At 47.8% G+C, this 26465-nt stretch overlaps 1 protein-coding gene across 1 annotated transcript in view; it reads right to left on the bottom strand.

The window, feature by feature from the left end:
- Positions 1–540: 540 nt before the first annotated feature.
- LIPC (lipase C, hepatic type) overlaps positions 541–26465 on the bottom strand; it is a 152293-nt gene continuing 126368 nt past the window's right edge. The window contains exons 4-10 of the mRNA XM_032417406.1: positions 25589–25771; positions 24909–25026; positions 21799–22032; positions 19026–19271; positions 8350–8467; positions 6613–6831; positions 541–1678 (exon numbers count right to left, since the gene is read on the bottom strand). Of these exons, the coding sequence (XP_032273297.1) occupies positions 1567–1678; positions 6613–6831; positions 8350–8467; positions 19026–19271; positions 21799–22032; positions 24909–25026; positions 25589–25771 (1230 nt within the window). The 3' untranslated portion in view covers positions 541–1566. The remainder of the gene's footprint in view (positions 1679–6612; positions 6832–8349; positions 8468–19025; positions 19272–21798; positions 22033–24908; positions 25027–25588; positions 25772–26465) is intronic.

Below are 26465 nucleotides of genomic sequence, written 5' to 3'. Positions count from 1 at the left end.
CAGGTCCTGGGGCGCCTGGGTGGCTCAGCCGGTTAAGCATCTGACTCTTGATTTTGGCTCAGGTCATGATCTTGGGGCTGTGAGATCAAGCCCCACTTTGGGCTCCCCACTCAGTGGGGACCCTGCTTGAGATTCTCTCCCTCTCCCTCTGCCCCTTTCTCTGCTCACCTGTTCTCTCTCTGAAACAAAGAAATAAATCTTTAAAAAAAAAAAGTGTGGTCAGTTACTTCTGCCGGCAGGATCAGCATTCAGGACAGGAGGCAACATTGACCAAGCTATTCTTTCTCCCTATCACCCCACCCCCATCCTTTAGTTTTATGGGTCTTTCCAAGGGAAATAAAAGTGAATTGTGTAAGACAATCCTTTTTTTTTTTTTTAAGAGTTTATTTATTTATCTGAGAGAGAGAGAGAGAGATCACAAGCAGGGGGGAAAGGGAGAGGGAGAAGCAGGCTCCCCACTGAACAGAGAGCCCAATGCAGGGGCTCGATCCCTGGACCCTGGCACCATGACCTGAGCTGAAGGCAGACGCGTAACCGACTGAGCCACCCAGGTGCCCTCGTGTAAGACAATCTTAAACTGATTTCATCAGAGGCAGGCACCTCTTTGGGATTTGTCCTTTACCAGCTCTGGTTTGCCCTGCTCTGCTGAAGAGCAGGTGCGTTATGAGCTGCACGGGGCTGAAGCCACGCGGAAGTCAAGTCCGGTAGCATAGCGCACACAGCGTGCTCTCCCTCTCTGAGTTACTTGAAACACATACACAAGTCATGACCAGGGCTAGTATTTCCTTCACATGTTTTGTGACAGAATTTGCCGGTTAAAACGTCATTACTTCATTTATTGAACAGTTTGAAATCTGATATCTAAGTCTTTGAGGTAAGTTTTCCATTAGCTTTTAATGCGAGCATTAGTAAAAGAGAAAAATTGTATTTAGTGCAATAGTAATTTAATTGTTAAAATGACCAACTGTCCAGCTTTCAGGTTGCCATTAAGTAGTTTTAGGAGAATTCTACTTTTATTGGTTTGGTTCAGTGAAATAATTGTATAACCTTCATGATGGCAGCTATTGACTTAATTAGAATTTTTCTTCTTTTAGTGAGCTGAATTGTCTTAAAGCATGTGTATGTGGGGACATATGACTAGTGATTAATGGGAATTTCATTTTATTGAAGCATGGGTTCTGTCATAAAGAAGTATCTTTCCAGCATGGTTCAAAAAACGGATCAGAATAAACTAGGAGGGAAATATGGGGAATTTGACTTAACTGTAAAAGACCTTGTAAATTAGGACAATGGATCTAAAATGGCTCTTATTTATATATTGCATATATTACCATTTAATCAGAGATACAACAGGGAAATTTCTAGTTACACAAATATTTGAATACAGTTACATAATATAGTTTCTAAAAGCTCAGTTTAGAATAGTGAAACATACTCCCCCTTTAAACCTAAACTTTGTTTAAACTTTATGCAAGATTGTTTATATAACTTGGGTTTCCAAATAAAGTAACCATTCCAGATGAGGAATAAGATCATTTATTCTTCACACTGGGACTTCGTAGAAGCTCATCTGATCTTTCTCTTCAATTTTTTAGAGTTTACGTCACATCTCACAAAGGTTTTCTCCGGGGTTGGGTGGGGCTGTAGGCCGTCCATGTTTTCTGAGCAGAATGTCATCCTGAAGAGAAAACAGAGCAAACACAGCGTTCACTTTTAGATGGAGCTTATTGAAGTGTTTCATCCTTTGTAAATAAAAACTCAATTTATGTAATGCATGCTATTTTTTTTTAAAAATTGGATTCTTACGTGCACAAATATTTTCATAACTTCAGAGAAAAATAAAACCCAAGTCAGTGAAAGCAATCAGTGTAAGGCTGCTTCCCGGAGTTATGCACTGGGGTGATTTCAGCTCAGTAAGAACAGAAAGTCCTCGGGGCAGTTCTTTTTTCTCCCCAACCACAGCTCATCAAAGATTTGAGGGTAACTATTGTTCCTTTCACTGCATTGCCCAGACTCCAGGGCAAACATTCGCAGTTCCTTCAACTGTTCCTCACAAGGCAGGCTTCTCTCCTCAGCCTTCCTTCTTTGGACTCGCTCCAGTTTGTCAGCACTGCTCTTAAAGGTCCCTGGGCACGAGGCCATGGTCACCAGCCTCTGCTGGGCTCAGCTCTGTAAGCCCAGCCCCTTCCTCTTATTGGTGCAGACGCTGTCCGGCTAGAGAGGACATCACTCTGTGTTTTGGGTCTCTCTTGGAGACCAAGCCTTAGACTGCTTTGACCGTTTGTTAGGTTGGCCTAAGATGCTGTTTTGTGTTGCTAACTTGCATTTACTAGGAAAAAAACTATCAGTAGTCACAAAGAATTCTAGTTTATGGCCTCTTCTTTCTTCTTCTTCTTTTTTATATTGCATCTAGGGTCAAGTCTTCATTAAATCAGACTTTTTAAAAATTAAAATAGTGTATGAGCCAGATGGAAAAAGACAAATACTGCAGGATATCACTTATACGTGGAATCTGCCCCTCCCCCCAAAAAGTAGAATTCATAGAAACAGGGTAGAAAAGTGGTTCCCAGGGACTGGGGAAGGGGAAGATAGGGAGAGGTTGGTAAAAGGATACGAACTTTTAGCTATAAGATGAATAAGGTCTGAGGGTCTAATGTAAAACAGGGTGACTATAGTTGATAACACTGTATTATATATATGTGAGGTGCTGGGTGTGTTAGTTAACTGGGTGGTGGGGGGATCCATTCACATGTATATGTATATCAAATCACAATGACGTACACTTTAAATATCTTAATTTTAATTGTCAATTATATCTCAATAAAGCTAAAATTAAAAAAACTGTTACGAATAATTTGTGAATGCCATTTTGAAAAATTCAGATGGTAAAGAACTAAACGAAGTCAAATATTAAAGATCCTCTTTGCCATCACCCTTCACCAATGTCATTCCCCCTGCTTTCCTGGTTTGGTTTATGTCTCTCCAGATCTCTTTCTTTTTCTTTTCTTTTCTTTTTTCTTTCTTTCCTTTTTTTTAAAGATTTATTTACTTATTTGAGGGGTGGAGGGACAGAGAGAGAAAGGAGTGAGAGAATCTTAAGCAGACTCCCCATTGAGCACAGAGCCCCCACGCGGGGCTTGATCTCACAACCTGAGCTGAAATCAAGAGTCGGACGTTCAATCAACTGAGCAACCCAGGTGCCCCATCTCCAGACCTACTTCTATGCATTTACACATATATCAGTGTTCATATGCAAACATAAAGAATTTTTAATAGAAGTGAGGTTATAATGTATGTATTTTTCTGACCTTTTTCATTGCCATCAAGTAATGGACTTGGAGACCTGTTCATCTCACTACATATGAATCTGTCTCATTCTTTTTCACCTCCTGTACTATATTCCATTGTGTGGATGTACCACAGTGTATTGGAGCCATTTTCCTACTGACAGACATTGAGGTTTTCCCAATGGTTTACCATTTACAGATAGGACTGCAACAAACATTTTTGCACATGTATATCTCTTGTGGATATTTTGAGTATTTCTCCAGGATGGACACCTAGAGTCAAAATTCTGGGTATTATGTATATTTAAAATTTTGATAATGTAAGCTCCATGAGAACAAGGGCTTTGTCTATTCTGTTCCCTGCCTGGTGCCTACAACAGTGCCTGGTATAAGGTAGGTGCTCACTAAATGTTAGTTGTTGAATGAAATTCTCCTGCAGAAGCTCCATAATTTGCACTCCCACAAATAGTGTATGAGGATGCCTGCTTCTCCACACCTTTACCAACTCTGGATGTTGTCTGTTTTTTAATTCCTGCCAAGCTAATGGATGACCAGCGATAATCTCATTGATTTTTGTCTTGCATTTATATGATTACTGTGGAAATTGAGCATTTTCTCATTATGTGTAGCTGATCGCATTTGATGTCCCGCTGTAGAACCAATGTTTTCTGCCCTGTCTCTTCCATCACAATAGGTCCTCTCACCTCTGACTTTGTGCCTCTGAATGAGAAAATCACCTCTCATTGAATTCCTCCCGTGGAGGCATGGAGTGAGTTACTTGACCATTTTTGTGCCCTGTAGTCAGCAGAGAGATTAAGACTGTGAGGTTGCATATTTGCATCCTGGCCCTGGGATTACGGTTTGTAGAGGGACTCAAAAATTGGTAGTTTGTTATTGGTCTCATGAGATACATATTATAAATTCCGTTTATCGCTAAAGAACCGAGTCTCTGCGAGGTGCAGTTAGTGTTCGAGGCTCCACAGATGGTGAGCGGCAAGTGGAATTTGAGCTTAGGGCTGGCAGACGCAGGCCATCAGGTTCTGGCCGCCATATTGCTTTGCTCGCTGCTTCTCTCCCTGGGAATGCCTCCTGGCCTCCCCACAGCCCGTGGTGGTGCGGCACCACTGAACTGCTGTCTCCCTTCTAGGCTTTCTAGACCATGCAATGCTAGACCTTCCCTATGCAAAGTGTGGTCTGTGAGCCAGCAGCAGCCGCACCTGGGAGCTTGTTAGAGACACAGGATGTCAGGCCCCACCCCACCTACATTTTAATTGCATTTTAACACGATTCCCAGATGCTTCCTGGGCACATGAAGGTTTGAGAAGCACCGGGAGGGAGTATGTTATTAGTAAAATTTATGCATCTTGTTTTTCCTAATTATTAGGTCCTGGAATTTCTTTCTGCCAAGGGCCACACTCAGATTTTTTTTTTTTTTTTGGTATCCCCTGATGGTACCTCATGCTGGGAAGACACATAGGAGCCACTGAATACTTGCAACTTAAAAAGCTATAGGTCTCACCACCCCTCCTCCTTTTTCAGCATGTACCTCCTACAGCTCCGAGGAAGGGTCTGATGTGCAGATATATGAATACCCAGCACTTCAACACTGCTGGTTTAGACTAAGGAAAGTCAGATCCATGGGGCCCAGATGAATGGAGGAAGGAACTGTTGGGAACAGTGCATGGACAGCAAAGAGACAGGGAAGGCAGCAGACAAGCCCTGAGTTAGATCTGGACTCAGCCAATTATCAGCAGTGCCCCAGGCTGTGGTTCTGTGAGGCCCAGCTTCCTCATCTGCACAGCCAACGTGACCCATTTCCGAGCATCACTGGGAGGGTTCCATGAGACCAACCCTCTAGACCTGGTTCCGTGCCTTCGACGCAGTGGGAGCTCTGGAAGCACCATTCCCTTCCCTCTGCTCTTTCCTCCTTCAGAACCATGTGGGTAAGCACCAGTGAGAAGGCTATGGTGTGTTTTATACAGCCTTTCCAGTCAAGTCACAGAGAATTGTCATGGTGAACAGCCCCTAGGCCTGAGGAATGACCCTCGAGCTGAGGGAGTGCGGGGAGGGGTGGCTCTCAGAAGCTGAGCACTTCTAAAGGGCTAGAAAGTCATGCAAGAATAGCCAAGTGTCTAAGAGGAGAGAAGCAGTTGAATTTTCTCAAATTGATCATGTGGAGAAATCTGTTGGCAGGCTGCAGAGTATGCTCTTAGTAATTGCCAGGATTTTGTATCCCGGGGAGATAAAATCTCAGAGCACTGTTGTGTAAGGGAGTCGGGGGCATAAATCTGCCTCGGGCCCACTCTTGGCCGTGAAGCCCGTGGGGTGAGGGAGGAGCATAGTTCAGAGGTGAGAGGCCTGCTGTTCTCCATCTCTACTGAGGACAAGCCGGAGAGAGAAATGGGCTCCCCAACAAAAGGGAATGGGAGAGGAGAGACAAGTTTCCTGAACATGAGGGGGAGGAGGACGAGGAAGGGTCTGGGGAAGGACAGAATTCTCTTCTCATGGAGAAGTGCAGAACTCTAGAAAAGCAGAGTTGCCATGGCAAAATATGTTGGGCATCCCTTTGCTGACAGGACTGAAGGGGCATCTGGATCACCTTTTCTTTCTTTTGTGTCTTACTCTGTCCCCAATCCCTTATTGTCCCCGGGGACATTGGGACCAAGGGAGATGTTAAATCGCACAGAGCAGGGCTTCCTAAGCCTGCTCCATTGGTTCCCATCAGAATTTCTTAGGGCTTTTATTAGCAACTGTGTGTCCTGGGTCCCTTCACAAACCACTGCACATCAGAAGCTCCGCAGGTGGCTTCGGGAATCCTGCATATTTAATAAGCTCCCCAGTGGCTCTTTGGCACTCTGAGATTTGAGAGGCACCCTCACAGAATGGGATGTCAAGACTGCGATCTGTTGAAAGCATTTCTCTGGGTGAGCAGTAAGAAGGAAATGGCACATCTTGGTCCTTGCCACTCAAAGTGCGGTCCTTGGACTGCAGCACCCACAAACATCTTCTGGTGATCCACCTGCGCACTGAAGTTTGAAGGGCACTGGGCCAGTGAGGTGATTCTCAAACTCTGAGGCAAGTAGCTCTGAACCATAGGCAGCCAGAAGAGTCTAGACCGGGAGTCAGAAGACCTGGGTGCAAATCCCAGTCCTTCCATCTATGGCTGTGTGAATTCAGGATGGTCATTTCACCTTTCTGAGCATCTATATGCCGTCATTAGGACATGATAGTGTCCACTTTATGATATAAGTGCAAGTGTTAATTGTGGAGGTCCGGCACATGGAGATGCCTGATAGATGTCAAGGGAGGTTGAGTCAATACTCACCGTTGCTGGGTTTCTCCCGCTTTGACTCTGATGGTCTTTACAACAAGGCCTGAGTAGAGGGGCCCTCTGCTCCATGGGATGATGGTTTGGACTGTGTTCCAGACATTGGTCCATACGGTGCCATTTTCCCACTCGAACTTGATCATGATCAGCTCACCGATATCCAAATCCAATGTGATAAGAAAGGAATAGGTTTTATTACTAGTAATTTCTTCATCCCTTGAAGATACAAAGAAAATCAGACCTAGTTTATTTGTAACAGCAAAGTCGTGTTGGGCACATTCAGGCTGTGTTGGGTTTGCCTGAGTGACTTGGGAAGGTCTTTTCTGCTGCATTTTCCAAACTGGTGTGGGACAGACTATTAGTAGAAACAGCAGTGGGTGGGCCAGACCATTAATACTGGGAAAACCATGTATCTTCTGGGTTAGCATATTTAAGAGGCTCTGAGAGTTCTGCCATAATGAATCTGGTAACTCTGTTGAGCTCAGGCTTACTAGCTTCTACGTTAACAAATCAGGAAAACTGCCCCTGAGAAGACAGTGGGCCTTTGGCAATGATCTCTGGGCAGCTCAGCTCCCTGGAGGTTTGATTAACACAGTAGAGCCACCCACTACTCTTATCTCCCCACTCATGCTTTTTTTCCTCCCCATATAAATAGAAACAACAAAGTTTAACAGTAATAGAAAACCACATGTTAAAGGGATGCACCAATTTGGAGCAAGATTTAAATGCAGAGCCTGAGGTATCATTAACGGGTTTACTCACTGGTCTCCAAGACATTAACATGTCCCAACACTGACTGAGCAGCTATATGCCCTTTCCACCTTGGAACTATTCCCCAGGAGAGATCTGGGACAGTGCAAAGGTAACACTGGATTTAGGGAGAGACAGGTGGATGGAGGGTTCCTTTGCACGGCTTGTCATAGCTCCTCCTGCAGAATGTTGTAAAGAACTGCTTAGGAATCCATCCACCCCGCTAGGCTGTGAGCATCCTAGGGCTAGGGTCCTCTCTACCTCTGAGGCACAGCACTGACTAATACTTGCTGAATGTCGGAATCAGTGTGATGACCAGAGATCCAAAGCTGGGGGAGATCTTCTGGAAGCTGAGGACTATCCCTGGAGCGGGCGGAGGCCTACTGGCACTTCCAAGGAAGAGGCCATACTGAGGGTCGAGATGTGGTCAGTGAGACTGGGGAGGCTCCAAGGGAGGCATGAGGTTACTGGTCACGTTGTGAGCAGGCGTGTAACAGGGCAAAGGACAGATGGGCAGGGCTGGCAGGGCAGGCTGACTGACGTGGGAAATTGGTGCCACGTTGAAAGCAGTTTTGTTTCTGGGTTATGGCTTTCAGAACTCACTGAAAAGGAGCTCAGGGCCGTCCTGCAGACAGCTGCTCCAGCCCTCCCTGCTCCTCCTGCCTGGCTCTTCTTCCTGCAGTGTGGACGACGGACTTTGCCACCTCTGGCTTCCCTCTCTGCTCAGCTCACCTCACAATGAACCCATTGTAAACACAGGTCATTTTACCATAAAGCAATCTGTGGGACCCGGGTGAGGCTGAGGGATGACAAGGCGCTGGGCTTGGGGTGGACATCCCTTCTGACAGGCATTTGGGGCAGTTGTATGGGCTGAGAAGAGTAAGCTGTGTCTGGCCTGGCCCTTGAAAAGTATGGGGTCCTTCTAGACCCTGTGAGAAAAAGGAGCATGCCATCACCATAGACGGGGCTGCACCTTATACTCACAGAGTGATGGTAATTTTCTGGTTTTCCTCTTTTGTTCCGAAGAGTGTCATAGTAAAAGTTGGTTCTACTGGTTTCTCAAGTTGGTTGATGAACTGGATCTTGAACTGGTAATGATATACTAAAGAGAGAAGGTGGGCGGGGGGTGGGGGGAGGGAGAGAGAAAGAGAATTTAAATAGGATTTTTTTTAAATTAAAAATCTCATATTTTTAAAATTTAAAAATGCAGAAGGAGAAGTCTGGATGGATAGAGACCAACTTTTTTTTTTTTCCCTGGGTGGAGGGATTATGAAGGCTTTACATTTTTTTCTTTTTCCTTTTCTGTCTTTATGAAATGTTTACAGAGGACATATGGTGTGTTTGTAATATAAGAATAAGTATTATCTAGCAGAAGAAGGCAGAACAGGAATGTGGTATACCTAGCATTCTCACCCATTTCTGGGTGCAATCTTGTTGGACTATTCCATATATTTGGCAAGAGTCCCCTTTCATAAATTAAAGGATATTATTGCTTTGAGGCACCTGACAAAGGCAAGAGAACCCATTGCCCTTTTCAATGTTTGCCTCTGTTTGAGGGGTCCGTTTTGGGATGGACAGAGCTCTAGTTAAGAATCATATGCCCTAGTGACCACAGCTCTATATTCTGGGCAGTTCCTAGGCACTAGCTCTGTGGGGTTCATCAAGCACATTTTCTGATGGAAATAAGACAACTCTAGTTCTAGCACTTGGGCCTAAAATGTTTCCATTTTATCAAATGTTCAGAATGTCCTTCTACTGGGTTGTGTAGGAGAGGGTAACTTATTTTACTCTTCTTTACCTAAATATTTAATTAATAAAAGCAAATCGCTTACTATCACACAGGTATTGTTAAACACTTTACACTACCTCATCTCATTCACTCATCATAAGAACCTTATGAGGTATTGTTGTCATCATCCCCATTTTATAAATAAGAAAACGGGGGCCCAAGAAGGGAAGGGACTTTCACACGTTCAAGGTCACATAGTCTGTCTCTTAGCCTGGACCTATTGCTAAGGCTCCTAAGATGGCCTTGACTTACCCTGTATTGTCATACCAACTGCCTATGGGGCTGTTCTTGCAATTACCCCCACTTAATTCCAAAATGAATGGACTGCTTGGACTTCTGTCTCTTGCCGTCTCCATATTCTCTACGTGCCTGTACTGTTTTAGCTCCAAGATGGCCAACAGGTTTCATATAGCATGCCAACTCCGCTTGATTGATCAGGCTGCCCAGAGCCCTATGTGGAGATGGGTACTGAGGCTACACCCAGGCTCTTGGGAAGACTGGTGTCTGCCTTGGGCAGAGGAGAGGGATTTATGGGGTGCTTGCTGTGTATTTGCTTTTCCTGTTCTAGGTAACGATTAATCCACTCATCCTGATATAGTGACTTCCACAATGTAGGTGTCTAACAAACGTGGTGGGATGAATGAACCGACAGTTGGCTTGGGAGTAACATGATGTGTATTACCATTTAGGAAGATGGAAGCCACCTCTGAGAGTCCAAGACCCGAGTTTCAAGCTGTGTTGCAGGAGAATTCCCACCAGAAAGCATAGATCATGGCACTAGCCACTTGTTCATCCATCCCATACACCCCACACGTGGAAATTCGTCATCTTCATGAGTCAATCTCTTACCTACCTAATGCCACATGGCCACGGGAGGTTGGTAGCTACACACAAACCCAGCAACAGCTGCTTCGGATGGCATGCTGCCAACAGCCCAGCTGCAGTGTCCCGGCCGCCTGTTGCCCTGGGATTCTGTGCTGTTTGCACAACCCTCCCCTTTGGCATAAACCAACCTTCGCATTTGGGTTTTGTGGTGGACTTGCTTATGAGCCCGGGGTTATCTCTTGGGTTTACTCTGAAGCACCAAAGTTTCTTTTTGTATATTTATGTTCACGGCAAGAGCCAAACATGAACAGTGGACTGTTATAGGCCATGAGTTTTCTGCTTTAGGTAGGAGCTAGCTTGGGCATCGTCTGGCACTGAACATTGTGCCCTGTCCGTAACAGGTGCTCAGATCCTTATTCGTGGAAAAAGTAGTTTGAGACTCTCAGGACTGTGAGGCTGCGGGTAAGAAATAAGAGAAGGGCTGTGGGCCTAGGTTCCAGAAAGTGTCCCTCAACCCTGGCTGGCAGTGATGGAGACAGGGACTCTGGCCTAACATCCCAGAAGCGTCTGAGAAGCCATATACTATTTGGGGTCTATCAAGAGAACCCTGTCACAGGCAGACTGTGTTATAAGTTGAACAGAGGCAAAAGGAAAGGTCCTTCCAAAGACACAGGCCATAGTTGTGTGGGGTGGGTGTCGGATGTGGACAGGACGGGGCAGGAGGGCTGGGCTTGGATTAACCTCCTAACGAGGAGGCCGGCATCTTGCAGAGCACTCAAGGAACACCCTTAGTAACCAATTTTAGTCCAATTTAATATGCATAAATTGGAAGTCTACTGGTGCTCAGCCCAGTGCTAAAAGCTACTGGGGATAGAGGAGTTAAAGAGGATAATTGGCAGGATGCAAGAAAGCAACACTGACTAATATTTATTTTGTTTACCTGTGCCAATCACTTTGCATCTATTATCACACTTAATCCTCACAACAGGTGATACTATCATCACCTCCTTTTAGAGAGGAGGAAACTGAAGCACAGAGAAGTTAAGTGACTTTCCCAGTGTCACACAGCTCCTAAGTAGCAGAGCTGGGATGTAAGCCCAGGCCACCTGGCTCCAGTACTTCAACTTTTAAGTGTTTGTACATGGGACCATAGCTTTATATACCCTAAGGAAAAAGTTGAAGTATGGAGAGACATTTAAGTTCAAGAGTGTCATAACAGAACTGTTTAACTAAAAATAAATCAGCAACACCTGAGATATTCACTGGTGGAAGAATGACTACAGACTGACTAATCAGGACAATTATGAGAACTACCATTTACTTTTTATCGTGTCCCAGACACTGAGCCAATCGCGTCACGTAATTATCTCATTTCTCTTTACAACAACTTTGTAAGATGCCCATTTTATCCTCCCTCCACATCATTTTACAAATGCAGGAGCTGATGCTCGGGGAAAGTTAAGTAACTTGTCCACTGTCATGCAGCTAAGAACGGGGGAAGCTGCAATTAGACTTGAGTCTGCTGATTCCGAGTTCATATTCCCAACCATGTGATTTACTCTTATGAAGTCATTAAAAGATATTTTTGGAGCAATTTCAATCCTTATGAAAGAAGTGGGGGAAAAAAAAAAGCCCAAACAACAACCAGGATGCAAAATTTCATGTCCAACATGAGACCAACTTTATAAAACAGGACACACAAGAGGAAGAGGCATAAAAATGTGACCATGCTTATCTTCGGAGAGGAGAGAGGGGTCATTTTTGTTTCTTTACGCTTTCCTGCAAGTTCTGGGTTTTCTACAATGTGCCTGTATTCTAATTAGACTCTTATTGGAAAAAGAAAACGCTTTTAAAAGTATTAAAACAGAAGACAAGAGGACCAGACGTGGTCCTGGACTCAGGGGAGCTTGCACTTGGGAAGCAGAGTCACTTCTGTCTTCTTGTCTTGTGGGCATCAATGTCCGTGTCTTCTCTCCCTGAGGGCAGTCTCAGTGTCATATCAATGCTCCTATCGGCACAAGTCCCAGCATGCACCGGGCACCTAAGGGGTCTTCAGGGGCTCTTTGGTGTGAAGATAAGGCAGCACACGTGCTGCATTAAAGACCCTAATTGTGAATAGGAATCTCCATTTGTGGAGAGCCTACTATGTATGCATCAGGCTATATACTAAGTGTTTTGTCTACATCATTTTTGGTCCTCACAACAAGACTAAATAAGGGGAAGGCCCTGTTGGTTTCCTTACTACTCCCCACCCTCTGGAAGGAGTCTTGCCCACTCCCTTGAGCTGACCTCGGCCAGCAGAGTCCTGTTTTCTCCTGAGACCTAGGATGTCAATTACTCTGGTGGGTGTCAGACAAGGAAGCAGAGATTTGGACACGTGTCCAAGGTCACAGAGAGTTACAAGTGGAGCCAAATTTGAACCCAGGTGTCTGTCTGATTCTAAAACTCCCTTCCCGCTGTCTCCTGGGGTTCTGGTTCTGCAAGCTGCGCCTGCCCTTTGAAAGCAAATGGCAAACCCTCAACCCCTGAGGAAAGGCTGCCGTCAAAATCTTCCTGGAACGAAGCCACCAAGACAAAGTGCCTCCCGGGTCTCACCTGCTGACATCCATCCTGGGCTATCGCTGCTGCAGATACTTCCTGCCTGTCCCCTGAATGCCTAGCCCCCGAGTGGGGATAAATGTCTCATGTCCCTGCGCTGGAGGGTTTTTTTTCTTCCTTTGTTCTTAAATCATGAGTAGGAGATGGATTCCCACGTCCGAGATGCTACGGTTGCACCATTCCGGGGGAAGGTGTAAAATCCAAGGGTCAGCTTGCAGGACCCCTTTGGTTTCCCATCCTTTGAATGAGAATTACCTGGCCTCCTGCGGTGTCTCCCCGGGGTGGGACCTGTGCAGGAAGTCGGAACCCCAAAGGTGCAGGAGCGTCGAGGAGCCCGAGTCTGCCAGCCTCCCAAGCGCTCCTGAAAGATGTGTGGGCTGTGGGGGGGCGGGGGGGCACAGGGGTGGGGGGATGAGGGCACCCTTGTGTCTGCAAAAGCCCGGATATAGAACTAAGCAGGTTGATGGCACAGGCAGTCCCAAATTACCTGCACTAGGAAAGTAACTTTTTTGGGGAGAAATCTTGAAATGACATAATTTTTATAAATATAAAAGAACCTTTCATACTGAGAACTAATTAGATGTTCTTATTTTGGATTTTTGTGTTTTTCTTTAAAAGAAAAAGAGACAATTTGCCTATCATTCCCTCTCCCTGCCCCTCCCCCCGCCTCCCCCCCAGGACAATGATGCTGTTACAAAGATTAAGGAAAAATTTTGCTCACTTTCCCTCATGACATGTTTAGTAAGGATTTTAAAAAATGATTTAGGAAAAATGCTTTTGATCCTGTGACTGCAGAGGGGCCAGCCCAGTGCATTCCTCGGTTCAGGCAGGAGAAATTATTTTAGGTCTTAAAGATAAAGAGCATGAAACAGTCCATTAACCCTGAATGAGATCAGGCAAATGCCACGTAGAGCAGAGATGTGAGGCCTCTGGAGATTCTCCTCAAATAGAGAGTCCTCCTGTGGTTCAATACCCTAAAAACCCCGGATTCTGATCTCATGTGAACCCCACTGGTGCCACTTAAGTTTCTTTTTATAAGCCAGCCACAGTAGACATTGGCTTGTGGAATTTATGAAAAGAGAATATTTTGTTTCTCCTTCTTTTTCTTCTTCTCCTCCTCCTCTTTTTTCTTCTTCTTTTTGTCTCATGGAAAAAAATGATTCCAGATCATTAGATATTGGCTCCGGGAGATATTATGACTCTCTTTGCAAACATCAAAGAGGCCTTTTTCTTTCAGTGTATCGATTTTCTTTCATGAAGATGGGAGGAATGAGATCTCTTGTGTTGTCTTGCAGCACCAAGGGCTTGTTCCTAGACATGAGACACCTCTAACTTGAGAGGGAGGCTGCGGATCCTGGCACCGAGAGGCCTGAGGATGGCACCGTGCAGGGGTTACCCCACGAGGGGACCAGCACTCAGGGCAGGCTGGAGGAAGGTAGGGCAGGTGCAGGTGGTTTTGGAAGCAGGTGCATTGTGCAGCTCTGGGCTCATGTTGGTGGCCACATTTGGGCTTCACAGCACCCCGTGACACCCCTAAAGTGCTTCAGAATGAGCCTCTCCCAAATGTGCCACTTTGGCATGTGGGGTATTTTAAGTGGAAGACAATCAAGACCCAAAACACTCAGGAAGAGCTTTTTGCCTCCTGCTTATCTGCCTCTAAGAATTTAGTTGGGGGGCCTAGTCCAGGAAGAGAGCACCCACCACAGAGAGCTGCAGTTTGGGTGATGAGGGGGGTGGGGGGGGTGCTCCAGGCCATTTGTTGATTCCACTCTGTGTCCCATTGTCTCTGCATGGTGTGACAAACATTCGTTTCCCAAACATTTGCTCTTCCCATCTTCCTGTGAATTAACTTCCTTCTCTTTGAAGCCCCGCAGCACCACCGCCTTCCCTTTAGCTCAGGATGGCAGATAGGCATCAACTGCCTAACTTCTTTGAACCACTCGTGGCTCTGTGAGGCTCTAGTACACATGAAATTAACATTTTCTCCTGTTAATCTGTTTTATGTCAACTTAATTAATAGGCCAGCCAAAGAATGAAAAGGGTAGAGGAAAAATTTTCCTCCCCTACACCCTGATGTCATGGGATTGGATGCTTGCCCCTTCTGTGGGCAGTTGCCTCTTCTGCTAGGGGTGGGATTGGGGGAGTGTGTGTGTGCGTGTGTGTGTGTGGTAAGGAGTGTTGTACTGACTGGCATCCTGCTGCCTGCTGCCCGCTGTTTGTGCCCATAGGAGCTTCATGTGGGAGGGCAGTAAGAGCCCTCAGCTGAGGGCCTCCAGTCCTTTCTCTGCCACCTACCACCGAGTGGTTGTGAGCACTCATAGCCTCTCTGAAGCTCAATTTCCTCATGTCTAAAATGGGCATCAAGACCACTCTAACAGGTTGTGAGGATGTGATGCGAAGGGATGGCATATACAAAAGTGCCCAGCTTCTAGAAGGTGTTAACCCAGTGACACCTATTCCCTTCCTATGTGCTGAACTGACCAGGCACGGTTCTGAGCCACACCCACAGGTGCCAGTTTTAGTGGTTCACCCCCATGCTCATCCACACACAATCACTCTGTGGCTGAAGAAACTGAGACCTGCATGGGTTTTGTCACTAGGTCAAGGTCACATATATGAGGTTGGCAGCAAAGCCAAATTCTGGACATGCTCTATTCCCAATCTCAAGCCTGCACTGTCTCTGTGACACCCAGGACTTTTTCTGGACCTCTCCCTGGAAATTAGCGAAAACCTTCCAAAAGAAGTAGCAGAGAAAAGCCAAAAAGACAAACAGATTCCCCCAAGTCAGAGTTTGGTTGGTTGTCTCACCAACCAGAAGGAAAGAGTACTCAAGCAAGTTCCCTTAGGTGGGATGAGGCCCAGAATGCAGAGAGAGGGGGAGAGGGAGAGAGGCAGGGAGGACCCGGCATTGGTATTACACTCGGGAGACCGTGTGGAGTGGAAGAGCAAGGGCCGTGAATCAGAGCAACCTGGGGTCAAATGCTACATTTGCTACTCACAGACTGTGTGACTTGGGGAAGTCGTAAACTCTATGAGTCTCAGTTTATTTATTGGAAAGTCCACCATCATCAGTCCCCACCCCCACCCATCTCAGTCTCTGTCCCTCTGTCTGGGTTGTTGTGAGGATTATATGATAAAGGAGCTAGTTTGTACAACACACCTAGTGTGGAGCCTGAACAGAAGAGGCCCCCATAAGTGCCACTTCCCTCCACTCCCAGTGGCCTCGTCCCACCGCTAGAGGATTAATTAGATAAGGCGTTTGCTAAGCAGGACTCCCTCAGGATGGATATGCTCCCTCTCTTCTCTTTTACAAAACAGGCTCCCAGACTGGCGAGGGCTCTTACTGGGAGAGTGAAAATAGAAGTGAGTAATAACTGCCTTGTGGGACTCTCCCCATGGGAACTGGGTTCTGGTCATAGAAAAGAGACCCTTTGATGGTTTCGTTGAAATATCTTAGGAGCCAGAGGAATAAAAGGCTAAGTTAGTCACCCTTTGTGAAGCTACAATCAGGAGGCCATGTTTATTTTGCCCAGCCAGATCCTGCACTAAAATATATCATACAATTAGATGTTCTTGAAAAATATGAATTATGGGTTCTCTATAACCAGGGCTGGGCAAGTCTCTTCTTTTAAGAGTCTGCAAGTATTCACCAAATGCCAGCTAAATAGGCTTGGAGGGCCCCGGTCAGAGATGATCATGACCATGACGGGTGGAGAAACGTGTAGTTATGGGACCTAGATTAGAGGCCTTGTGCCAGGACCGTCAGCAGAACTTTCTGTGATGATGGGAGCGATCCATTTCTGGCTCTCCAATATGGCAGCCACATATCTGAGCACTTGCAAGGTGGCTAGAGTGATTGGGGAATCAAATGTTTGATTGCGTTTAATTCTAAGTAATTTAACTAGCCACAGCTACCATCCCAGGTGACGCAGCATTATGCAGATTAGCAGCTGCTCCAGAACAGGCGGAGTCTCACCTGGGGATAAGTCCCACCCGTACCCAAGGCAGCTTGGCGTGACTCCAGGGATGCTACTCCCCACGAGTGAACAGATTAGGATTTGGCTCCCCGGAAGGACTGAAGCAGAACGGGGGAGAATTTGGAAGACGCAGAGAAGGGGAGGGTACAGTGCAGGCCACAGCTCAGCAAGGAGCTTCTGTTAGGGGCTGAGACGGGTTGTGACAGTTTCAGGCAGTCCTGACTGCCTGGATAGCCTCCATGTCACTGGCCTCGGTGGTCCCACTCTCGTCGGAAGAGTCTGGAGCAAGATGAAACCTTGGCAATAAAGACACCCGAGTGTTGTCTCCAAGGGACCCCCTGCCTGTCTTCCTGGGATGGCACTGAGCATGTACATATGGGAGGGGGCTGGTCTCCAGTGAACCCCATGAGTTAGGGACTCTGACTACTCTGGTTCAATTTACGTTTGAAGAATAAATGTATGGATGAACACAATGGTTTTGGTAGCTGCTGGGGTGGGGTGGTGCTGCCTGAATGCAGTGCTCCGGTCCTCCTTCATAGGAAAGGGACCCCTGGGAGGTCACGCCAGCAGCATGTGCTGGTCCTTGGCTGAAGGGAGGAATTCAGCCTGGTTGTGCCTATTGGTCTTCCTTTCCCCTCTTTCTTCTCTACATGCTTGCCTTCCCCGCCCCCCCATCTCCAAGCCCCCAGTAGATGTCCTCCAGCTGGACCAACCTCCTCACTTCAGGACACCCCCAAGCTGTGGAAGGTGAAAAGTAGTTTCCTTTCTTCCCTGCTGATCTCAAGGAGAAAGCAAAACCTTCCCCTTCTTCTCTCCTCCCTCCCTCACCTCCACAAACAGACAAGGGGCAGGTTCCTGAGGAAAGAATAAAAAAATAAAAATCCCTCAACTAGTTGTTTGGAGGTCCGGGTCTAAATGCTGACTCTGCCGAGAATTCACTCTGTGTCCCTGGGCCGATGATTTTCCCCAGCTGGGCCTGGGTGTCTGCGGCTGTGAAATGGCAGGGTAGAACAGCCTCTAGAAATGCTAACATCCCATGATTTACAGTAGATTCAGTGAAATGTGCTTATCGGAGGGGCTTAATCACTCCAGGCAGCTTTGCCATTTAAAAGAGGAGCCAGTTAACCCAAATGAGTGTCTAATTGGCAGCCTGCTGTGGGGGAGCTCCCCGAGGCAGGAGCCCTTCCAAATTCCCTCGCCTGATTTCGGATGGTACCTTCTCCTCCACCCCGAAGGGGCAGTCAGCAGAAGGGACTGGCTGGCCCCTCAGGCAGGAAGGATCCGCCTTCACTGTGATGCTCTCTGAAGCTATCAGCTGCCGGCCAGCGGATTTCTGTCATTCCTGGGCTTCACGGAAGGGAAATCTGGCTGGAGAGCACAAGTTCAGATAAACAGGAATCCTGTGCTTAAAAAATAAGTCGCCTGGGAACTTGAACTTGTGAGTGTGATAAAAAAAGGAACACAGACCGGGAGTCGGATGCACCTGGTTATTGGCCTCCTTCCAGGCTGTGTGGCCGTGGGCAGGTCACTCCCTGCAAGCTGCGCTTCCCTCCTTTTGAAAATGAGATCCTTACCCGCCCTGCCGACCTTGCTTGGCTGTTGTGGGTTCCACAAAGAGGTGATGGCTGCATCTGATGTTTTGTGTAAAAGGCTGTGCAAATGCAAAGTGGTGGTGACGACATGTTCACCTCCTGCCTCCACAAATATTCTGGGCGGTGATAATCAAACAGCGCAGCGCCCAGGTCCTCTGGGCGCCGTGAGCATGTGCAGTGAGACAGTAAGGCACTAAATCACTCAGGAGCTGTCGAAAGGATGAGACAGAAATATTAATGGTGGCAGATGTCAGCTTGTTCACTCCTGGAGGAGTTGGGCTTCGGTGGAGACTTTCTCTGCTGGCTTCAGCCCCCAAAGAGGCGCAGCTCCGACCTCTGCTTCAATCCAGGGAGGGACCGGGGCTCGGTTTCTGTCCTGGGGTTAAGGATCTGATGAGGAAAGTTGGAAGCCAAACTTCATCTTTGGAGGGTCTCAATAAGACAGTGATACCCTGTAAGATCAGCGGATCCCAACTTTAGAGGAAATGAGGAGCCACAAACATAGCCCGGAGCCTCCTTTTTTCATGGAAGCTGTGAGCAGAGCTGGAAAGCACTGGGTTCCAGTTGGGGTTTAAAGACGCCTCCAGGTCCCTGCACAATGAGACCTGGGTGGTCGACGGAACTGCTCAGGGCCTTCAGGATCTAACATCCTAGGGGACCATGAAAGTGGATGAAAAGAGGCTCACCCAATGATCGTTTCAGAAAGTATCAAGGTTTCTCCTCCTGGCACTTGGTGGCCAGGTGGACACACTCTTGGAAACAGAGAGAGAGAGAGAGAGGCTGTGTGGACATCGCCGTCTGGAATCTGTGGTTTGAGGACCACTGAAAGCAGAGCGAGCCTTTGGCTGAGCGGCTGCCCCGGGGGCCACCCACACTCACCTTTGAAGGGGGACTGGGCGCGCGTGGCCAGGAAGAGCCTCTTGTTCTTCTGGCCCTGCGGCTGCTGGCGGACGTGGTAGCCCAGCGAGCTGCAGCGGCCCTTCCGGCAGCTCAGGCACAGGCCCTGGCTGAACCTGTCCATGTCGCCGCACTGGTAGGCCGTGCTCTGCTGGCTGGGGTGCAGCAAGGAGTCGATGAAGAGATGCACCGACCGCTCGTGGGAGCACTTGATGGTCTGAGTGATGGCTGCAACACAGGGCGAGAAGGACGTTAACACCCCCTCGGTGTTCCAGAGTACCCTCTCCTCAAAGGATCGTCCTCTTTCCATTGCAGATTCGCGGCGTGTTGGGAAGGAGGGGTGGGGTTGCCGAGGCTGGCCCACTGGCGACACTGGGACGGAATCCGTGACTGACAACTCCAGGAGCAGGCCCCTCTCAGTCACGAGGTGGGGAGGCGTCACCCCAGGCACCCTGGGGCTCCTGAGGGCGCCCTGGTGTTTTAACCGGAAGCCTAAGTCCCTAAGAAAATACTGAATTATTTAAGAACACAGGGTAGTGTGATTTATTTAAAAAATATTTATGTCTTGGGGCACCTGGGTGGCTCAGTCGTTAAGCGTCTGCCTTCGGCTCAGGTCATGATCCCAGGGTCCTGGGATCGAGCCCCACATCGGGCTCCCTGCTCAGCGGGGAGCCTGCTTCTCCCTCTCCCACTCCCCCTGCTTGTGTTCCCTTTCTCGCTGTCTCTCTCTCTGTCAAATAAATAAATAAAATCTTTAAAAAATATATTTATGTCTTAAATGGCTACAAATGTGCAAGTGCTCATGTCTGGGGTTGAGGTAGCTGGAGCGGGCTCACGTGAGATGCCTCTTTTCTTAACCCCGCTAGGCAGATGAGAGCCAAGGTACTGTTGGGGCTCGGCTAAACGGCCTGGTGAAAGCTGAGTCCTCTCCCACAGTGTCTGCCCTCTGTCCTAAAGCAGCCATTGCCTCCACTGGGTAACTGGTCTGTAAAACCAGCAAGGGGATTGGCTTCTAGAAGGATGCATCCAAGTGACCAGGTCTACATGGGCCAAAACAGCAAGGTTAGGAAGTTTATTTACCATGAATTTTTGACCTTTAAAAAAAACTCTCCATTAATTAATTAATTAATTAAAAATCAATTAATCAATTAATTTAATCTTTAATAAATTATTCTCAAGGATGTTGAAGAACCACCACAAGGTATGTAAAGTACCTAATGTGAAGGTACAGCACAGGTAACTTTGCCAAAAGCTCTTTCTCCCGGTGTCTGAAGGCTAAATGCCAAGACGGGACACCTGGCTCTTGGTCTAGTGCTGCATTTTTTGAGCACCTACTATGAGGCAGGTACTATGCTGAGTGCTTTCACTCATCCAGTTCCTGAATCTCACCACAGCCCCTTCAGGCAGCTGTTCCAGACGAGAAAACTGAGCTTCAAAGGCATTCCAGCTCACCTAGCCGGGAGGGGTTGGGGTGGCAAAGCAGTGACCAAATTACCTTCTGTTCAGATGCTTTGCGAGAACCACCCCAGAATGGGATCACTTTTAAACTTAAAGGTGAAGAAAACCGAGAAAAACCACACCAAAATTGGGCAAGCAAAATAAGTGTACATCGTTCCACCACTTTGAAGGTTTGCACAAAAGAGCAAATGGTACTAACAGAGATGTATTTATCAAGCAACTAGTTACTCAATACCAGGCCTGTATTGAGCTTTGGGAGGGAGTGGATCTGGGAGGAGGGCTGGTTGGTCAGCCGGGAATGGAGCAGGCCCCCATGGATGACTGGTGGAGCAACGATGTGAGGGGCATGTGAGGAATGACGAGGTGAAGTTCCCAGAAGGTTCTCTCAGGCGTGGGCAGGTGGAAGGCTGGGAGTCCAGCCAAAATGAGATAGTGTTGAGTGTGAAGGTCATTCTGATACTGGAGAGGTGAAGGTGGTGATGTAATCACAGGAGACTGGGTTCTCAGCTGGGTTTTGGATGATGGAGGTGAGAAGGAGGTACATGGGGTGGGGGAGGAGAGGGGCTCCAATTGGCTTAGCATGAGTTGGCATGTTTTCATCAGGATGATGTTTTATAATAATGAGAGATTTGGAACATCCATGGAATGTATGCTTTTTGCTGACAGGCTTGTTCTTTAATCCTGTGCGTGTTGTCAACGTGCATGTCAATATTTTAGTCTAGGATTTGAGAGAGAAGTGGGATCACAACCCAGATAATGCCACAATCCAGTTTCTGCCCTGAGATAAAGGAAGCGACAAAGACATGTTTAGAACTGAATTTTGAATTGGAAGAATCCCAGTAAGGTCCTGCAGGACCAGCTGATTACAGCTCCCAGGAGTGGAAGAGTTACTCCTGCTCTAGTCAGACCAGAGATCGAGATGCTAAAGATCAAGGATCTATTAAGTGCATCCTCATGTGGCCCAGAATAGAGGAAGCCCCCTGGGTGAGGAAACTTCTGGAGAAGGAGGAATGACCACAGGCATCAGGACTCCACTTTCAGAATTGCTAGTATCCCTGGAGAGACTTTGTTGGGTACTCTGGGAGAGGCGAAGAAGTGGGGATTCCTGGTGGCTCCCCCAGCTCATTGTCAGTTAAGAGGAGGGCCTGCTGGAGGGACCCTAGCCCTTACCCACTCTCCCTCTGAGTGGGCTTGGTGACCATACCCTTCCCAGAGTACTGGATCTGGGGGCTGTGTGCAAGTATGGGGGGTATAAGCCAGGGCAGGCTAGTGCTTTTCCCCACGCCTTCTTTCTCACCATTTAAGCCGTGCTTGGTAATATGTTTGTAGAGCTCGAGGAAGTGGCAGCCAGGCTGGAAGTAGCCCCCGTTGGGGTAGAAGTCATAGTGTGCTATGGACTGTTTGATGCCCACGCTCAGGCCCATGTGCTCCCGGGTGAAGGTGTGAATGGCATCCACGAAATTGGCATCATCTGGTGAAAGACGGTCCCTGGGCGAAGATCCTTCGAACAAAGGGCCGGCGGCATCCAGCCCTAACAGGAGAGCAAGGGTAAGGGTTAGGTGGGGACAAGGGGAAGAAAGGAGAATGCTCCTTTAAGCTTTCTGATGTTATTACACATTCATGAGCTAGCAGGAAGAAGAAAATCCTAGGGGATAATCTTTCTCTAGAAAATCTTGCTATAACCTTTTCGCAGTAAAACCACAGTAATTCATGGTGCCGAAAATTAGACACGGGCCGCACATTATCTATGGGGAAGAGGTCTGCAGGAACTACCCAGTGGTAGAAATAAGGTTAGGAGGGAATGCTTGATTTATTTAAGCAAATCAATTTTAAGTACCTCTCAAGCTCCTTTCAAGAGCATCTGTTTGCCTACAAAAAACCACTGTGTTTATAATTGTAAGTAGTTCTAACCTACCCATCAGAGAAAGATTTTATTTGCCTGTATGTTGTCAATAATTTCCCTAAACAAGCTGGCTTTTCTCCCACACCAATGTCATTTCATTAGAATGTCCAGAACAGCCTCGGGGCATGACTGTTCCCGGGTGAAAATGTTGTGAGCAAATAGGACTGCTCAAAGCTCTGGTCAAGTGACAGATGTGTGTGCGTGAGACGAGTGGCAGCTCCTGGCTGACTGTCGTTGGGGAGTATTTATGCGCTCAAGGTTTTTCCTCTGTCTTTCTTCCTTACCTTCTCTGGAAGACCCTTTGATGTCCCACATCAGCCCTGGCTTCTATCCCTGTTGCGGGTGAAGGAACTGACAGGGGGCAGTGAGAGCGCCTGTCTCCAGCTCTCATCCATAGTCACGAATGAAAGATGTCTTGGTGTGATTTATAGTCCGTTCTTCATGGGGCTGAGTATGAGACGACAGGAGTAATTAGCTGTCCCGCTGCCTCTGTCGTGAGTGGGCCTGATGTGGCCCATGACACCTGCCAGAGTGGAGAGGGTGCTGGGCCTGGTGCTGCCTCTCTGTGATTCTGACTCAGCCTTCTAGGCCTGGTTCCTTGGCGATGGGCCTCATTGGCCTTCTGTGAAGGTCTGCTCACCCCAGCCTAGTGAGGGTTAAATCACAGAGCTGGAGGCACAAATACTGGCCTGCCAACCAGGTCTCCCCAGTTACCGGCAAGCTCAAAAAAGTAAGGATGAGGAAGGGAGTTCTCATAACGACAAATTTATTTCGTTTAAATGTCTGCCATTATTTCTATCTTTTTTTTACATTAAAACCGACCTCTTCTTTGGTGAAGTAATGGTAATAGTAGATATTAGCTGTCAAAAATGTTCTTACTTGATAAAATGGGGTCATGGGGCGCCTGGGTGGCTCAGGTGGTTGAGCATCCTACTCTTGGTTTTGGCTCAGGTCGTGATCTCATGGGTTGTGGGATCGAGCCCCAAGTTGGGCTCCATGCTCAGTGGGGAGTCTGCTTGAGATTCTCTCTCTCCCTCTGCCCCTCTCCCCACTCTCTCTGTCTCTTTCTAAAATAAATAAATAAATAAATAAATCTTTTTAAAAAAAATGAAAGGTCACAACAATGCTATTCATCTTGAATTTCCTTTGAATTGTTTTAGCCTGTGAAGTATTGTTTTAGCCTGCTGGGTTTCTAAAGGATGAGTAGGAGTTTGGTAGGTAGACTGGGGCTGGGTGGATAAGTCGTGGTAAGATATTCCAGGCAGGGGGCGTCTGGATGGCTCAGTCGGTTGCGTGTCTGACTTTAGCTCAGGTCATGATCTCAGGGTTCTGGGATCGAGCCTTGCATCAGGCTCCCCACTCAGTGGGGAGCCTGTTTCTCCCTCTCCCTCTTCCCCCTCTCGTGCTCTCTTTCTGTCTCAAATAGATGGATAAAGTCTTAAAAAAAAAAAAAGATATTTCAGGCAAAGGGAAAAGGATCTGCAAAGTCCCAGAAACACAGGAGGCCATGGTGTGTTCGTTAAGTAGAGAAAGACCTAGTGTCATGGAAGCCTGGGACTACAGGAGGAGGGCAGAGGGAGGAGAGGTCACAGAATTCTGGAACGCTAAACTGAGAAGGGCCTTGTCTGGCTTGCTTGCTTGCTTGCCTGCTTTCTTTCTTCTTTCTTTCTTTCTTTTTAAATATATTTATTTTTAGAGAGAGAGAGAGCATGTGTGCAAGCACCAGGGGGAGGGGGCAGAGGAAGAGGGAGAGAAAGTCTTAAGCAGACTCTGAAATGAGCATGGAGCCTGACGTGGGGCCCGATCTCATGACCCTGAGATCACAACCTGAGCCAAAACCAAGAGTTGGATGCTTAACCGACTGTGCCACCCAGGCGCCCCTGGGCTTTCTGAGTTTTATCCTGTGGATATCTGTGGGCCTTGGGGACTTGGCTGGGGCACAATCCGATCAGATGTGTTCTTCCAAACAGAACTGTGGGGTAGCGTTGGGGGATGAGGTTGGTGTCAAGGAGGCCTGGGAGGAAAGGCCTTCTTGCACATCCCCAGCTCTCTCTGAGTATCTGGAACCATTTCCAAGTCAGTGTGGTGCCCCCTCCCTCAATTCAAATGGGTCCCACAGTAAGACCCATGTGTTTCACAAATGTGGAAACTGAGGCACAAACGTGGCCGATGTTATCACAAATTTCGGGCTGTGATCCTTTAACTTGCTCATATTGGGCTTTTTAAACTATAGGTTGAAAAATAAACTCTTTCCTGGTAAAAAGTGTATGGAAAGTCTACTTTTCAGGTCCTATCTGGCATGACTATGAGAGGCACCCACTGGAGGAAAGGCAATAGGAGTTGGGGCTGTGATTTACTCTGAATTCTTGAGGGACAGCCGTCTAGGACAGTAGTCATGCTTAAAACAGGGTGAAGGAGGCTGGGGGCATGGTAGTTCCGGGCCTATTGTAGAAGCGGATCTTGCTCCGCACCCCCGCGAGGTCATTGGTTATCGGCAAGGTTACCTGTAATTCTCCCAATCTTGTGCTTTCCGCCCATGTAACTGCCAGCGAATCCTGAGACATGGGCACCCAGGCTGTACCCAATTAGATGAACATTGCTTCGAGAAAACTGAGCAGATTCCTGGAAGATAGAGGCAAGATGGTTACGGTGGAGAACTCCCAGACAGAAAGCTTGTGTGGGTCCAGCTCGTTCTGGGCTCCCCCCTTGTTCTTTGTCCCAGGTGGTAAATGAGGTGCTTAATTCAGCCTCCTGACCCAAACTGGTTTCTCACCTTGCTGGCGCCCACCTTTCAAGCTCAGCTACCTGGGACCGCCCCTTGGGGATGCTGCCCCCTGCCTGCCGGCCTTTACTAGGACATGCACGCCCTGCACAGTGCTGCTGTCCATTTCTGTGGGGTTTGATGGTATACGGGTGTGCTTAGATCCCTTAGCACATCCAAGCGAGTGAGCGTAAAAGAGATAGTGGATGGGGGAGGGGGAGGGAAGATAGTTCTGCCAAATAGGGGTTCAAGCAAGGCATCTGAGGGAGCCCCAATGTCTCGTCTCCACCCTGTGCCCTCCCATTCCTATGAGCTTAGTAGAGTGGTTCTCCTGTCTGGGCTGCTTAGGAGACCAGCTTAATGCACTCAGTCTCAGGAGAAGGGCGAGGAGGGGAGGGGAGGTGAGGGCGGGGCAGGCCTTACCTCCAGCCACTGGATGAGAGCCGCCACCTCCTGGCCCACAAGGCGGGTGTTGCGGACGGCGATGGTGTAGTGGTGGTAGGCCAGGGTGAGCCAGTCGGCCAGCCCCACGTTCACCGGCTGGGCCAGCCCAGACTTCAGGGCGGCAACCATCTGCCAGATCCAGTTTTCCAGGAAGCCGTCCACCTGCGGGTGGGCCCACAAAGTCGCCAGCTTAACCGGGAGGGGACACGGAGGTGGGGTGCTGAACTAGTCTCTTCTTTCCCCCATTCACCTTTTTTTTTCTTTCCCAACTCTTGGCTAATTAAGGCTGGATCCTTCTTTCTAAAAGAAAGGGCTTAATGTGGGGTTTCTCGACCTTGGCACTACGGACATTTTGGGCCAGATACTTTCTGTTGTGGGGGCTGTCCTGTGCATTGTAGGGTATCTAGCAGCATCTCTGGTCTCTACCAAGCTGATGTCAGCAGCGTGCTCCCCCACAAGTTGTGAAAACCAAAAATGTCTCTGGGCTTGGCCAAATGTCCCCTGTGGGCTACCCCTGGCTTCCAACTGAGAACCATTCTCTCTCATTCTCTTTTTTTTTAAAGGATTTTATTTATTTATTTGACACACAGAAAGACAGCGAGAGAGGGAACACAGGCAGGGTGAGTGGGAGCCTGAGAGAACCATTCTTCCCGCTGAGCAAGGAGCCTGAGAGAACCATTCTCTTAACATGCCCCTATTTTAAGAGTTTCTGAGCCTTAAAATAATGGAAAAGTCTATGTAATCAGGAGCTGAAAGCTGACCTATCCTTTGAGGGTCAGCTCTAATACCTCCCCGCTCCCCTGTTCAATCACAGCTCTGAATCCCAGCTCCTTTGCTCTCTTCCTGCCCACTGCGT

The sequence above is a fragment of the Phoca vitulina genome, unplaced genomic scaffold (assembly GCF_004348235.1).
Source record: "Phoca vitulina isolate PV1807 unplaced genomic scaffold, GSC_HSeal_1.0 scaffold20, whole genome shotgun sequence".
Classification (NCBI taxonomy): domain Eukaryota; kingdom Metazoa; phylum Chordata; class Mammalia; order Carnivora; family Phocidae; genus Phoca; species Phoca vitulina.
This window is presented reverse-complemented; position numbering and strand designations above follow the sequence as displayed.